The sequence below is a fragment of the Sinocyclocheilus grahami genome, unplaced genomic scaffold (genome assembly GCF_001515645.1).
Source record: "Sinocyclocheilus grahami isolate Dianchi unplaced genomic scaffold, SAMN03320097.WGS_v1.1 scaffold8818.1, whole genome shotgun sequence".
NCBI lineage: Eukaryota > Metazoa > Chordata > Actinopteri > Cypriniformes > Cyprinidae > Sinocyclocheilus > Sinocyclocheilus grahami.
Window position 1 is genome coordinate 7,525 of NW_015512249.1, and position 1,641 is coordinate 9,165.

The 1,641-nt window shown below is 41.6% G+C and overlaps 1 protein-coding gene across 1 annotated transcript; it reads left to right on the forward strand.

Annotated features, from left to right (window-relative positions):
- Positions 1-6: 6 nt before the first annotated feature.
- Positions 7-1,222, forward strand: LOC107578102 (heparan sulfate glucosamine 3-O-sulfotransferase 1-like; the record flags this gene model as incomplete). The annotated part of the gene is made up of 1 exon (XM_016264089.1): positions 7-1,222. A coding segment is annotated over one exon (830 nt), but the record flags the coding sequence as incomplete, so codon positions are not given.
- Positions 1,223-1,641: the final 419 nt, after the last annotated feature.

Sequence of the window (1,641 nt, forward strand, 5' to 3'; positions counted from 1 at the left end):
TCCGAGCCTCTCTGACCTCAGTGACTTCAGCGACCCCTTCTGGAACTTCCAATGCCTCGGCTTTGCAACGCCTGCCAGGAGCCATAATCATCGGGGTGCGCAAAGGAGGCACCAGGGCCCTGCTGGAGATGCTCAACCTCCATCCAGATGTGGACGTAGCCAAGAACGAGATCCACTACTTCAACCTGGATGAAAATTTTCGGAAGGGTCTGGACTGGTATCGCGCCCAGATGCCCGTCACTCTCCCTGGGCAGCTGACGGTGGAAAAGACCCCTGGCTACTTCACAGCACCACTGGCCCCAAAGAGGATATGGGCCACGAATCCAGCTGTGAAACTGCTGCTGATCGTTCGTGACCCTGCAGAGAGACTTGTATCAGACTACACACAAGTTCTCCATAACCGAATTCAGCAAAACAAGCCATACCAACCACTCGAAGAGCTGCTGCTGTCTCAAGGACACATCAATCCCAAATACAAGGCCCTTCAGAGGAGCTTTTACTACCAGCACCTTGCCAGATGGTTGGAGCTTTTTCCCAGAGGGCAGATGCACATTGTGGATGGAGAGGCACTTATTAGGAATCCGTTCCCTGAGCTGCAGAAGGCGGAGACGTTTTTGGAACTTCCACCTCAGATAAAGCCAGACAATTTCTACTTTAACGTCACTAAGGGCTTTTATTGTATGCTGTCTGCAGGACACGACAAGTGCCTGGATGAGTCTAAAGGAAGACCCCATGCTCCGCTTAGCAACGAGGCTTTCCAGAAGCTTTGCCGCTACCTGCGGGTTCCCAATCAAATCTTTTTCAGAATGGTAGGACAAAGGTTTGACTGGTGCTAAAAGACAGATGAAAAATGATTGACAGCTTTTATAGAGACTGAGAATGAATGGGATTTAAACTACTATTGGAAACCCATTTTGTGAAAATGTTCTAATATTGTCAAAGGAATGTGGCAGCAACCAGTTTGCAAGAGGGCTAAGCAAAGAGACTAGCGCCAAAAATGGTTCTGAACACTGATACACTTACAGTTTGCCTTCTGTGGAAAATAGAATAGATCTGCAGAACTGCTTAAAAAAAAACTCTTTAACTCCAAAAGGCTCAGTTCAAACAGACTACTGATATGGAGGAAATGAGATTGAAAAGATTGGAAATGTCCAAAGTACTGAAAACTGAACGTGAAAACTCCAAGAATTGCATATAATAAGAAAAATAAAAACTCAAATGTTACTTCCCGTGGTACTTGAAGCTTTTAACAAAAATAAGCCTACTGCTTTGTCAGCTGTAATTATTGTGGTCTAATCATTTAATTCATGTTTAATATACTAATTTGTACTTGAATATTTTATTTTCGTTTCTGAATAGAAATGTCTATTTTTTAAATTAATTGGTTCTTTAAATTAATGAGATATTTCATAATGTCATAAGTTAATGCACTACAAAATTCTGTTTTCTATTCAATAAACATATGTACATAAAACATCTCACATCTATTTATCTAAGACACTGACAATATTTGACATTTTCAACACATGATCAATAACAAAATTGTCATATCTGTGCCTATATCCGCTAATGTCTGTATTACTTTATGCTGTCTTCAAAGGGGTCATATGATGCTGCTAAAAAGAACAGTATTTGGTGTAA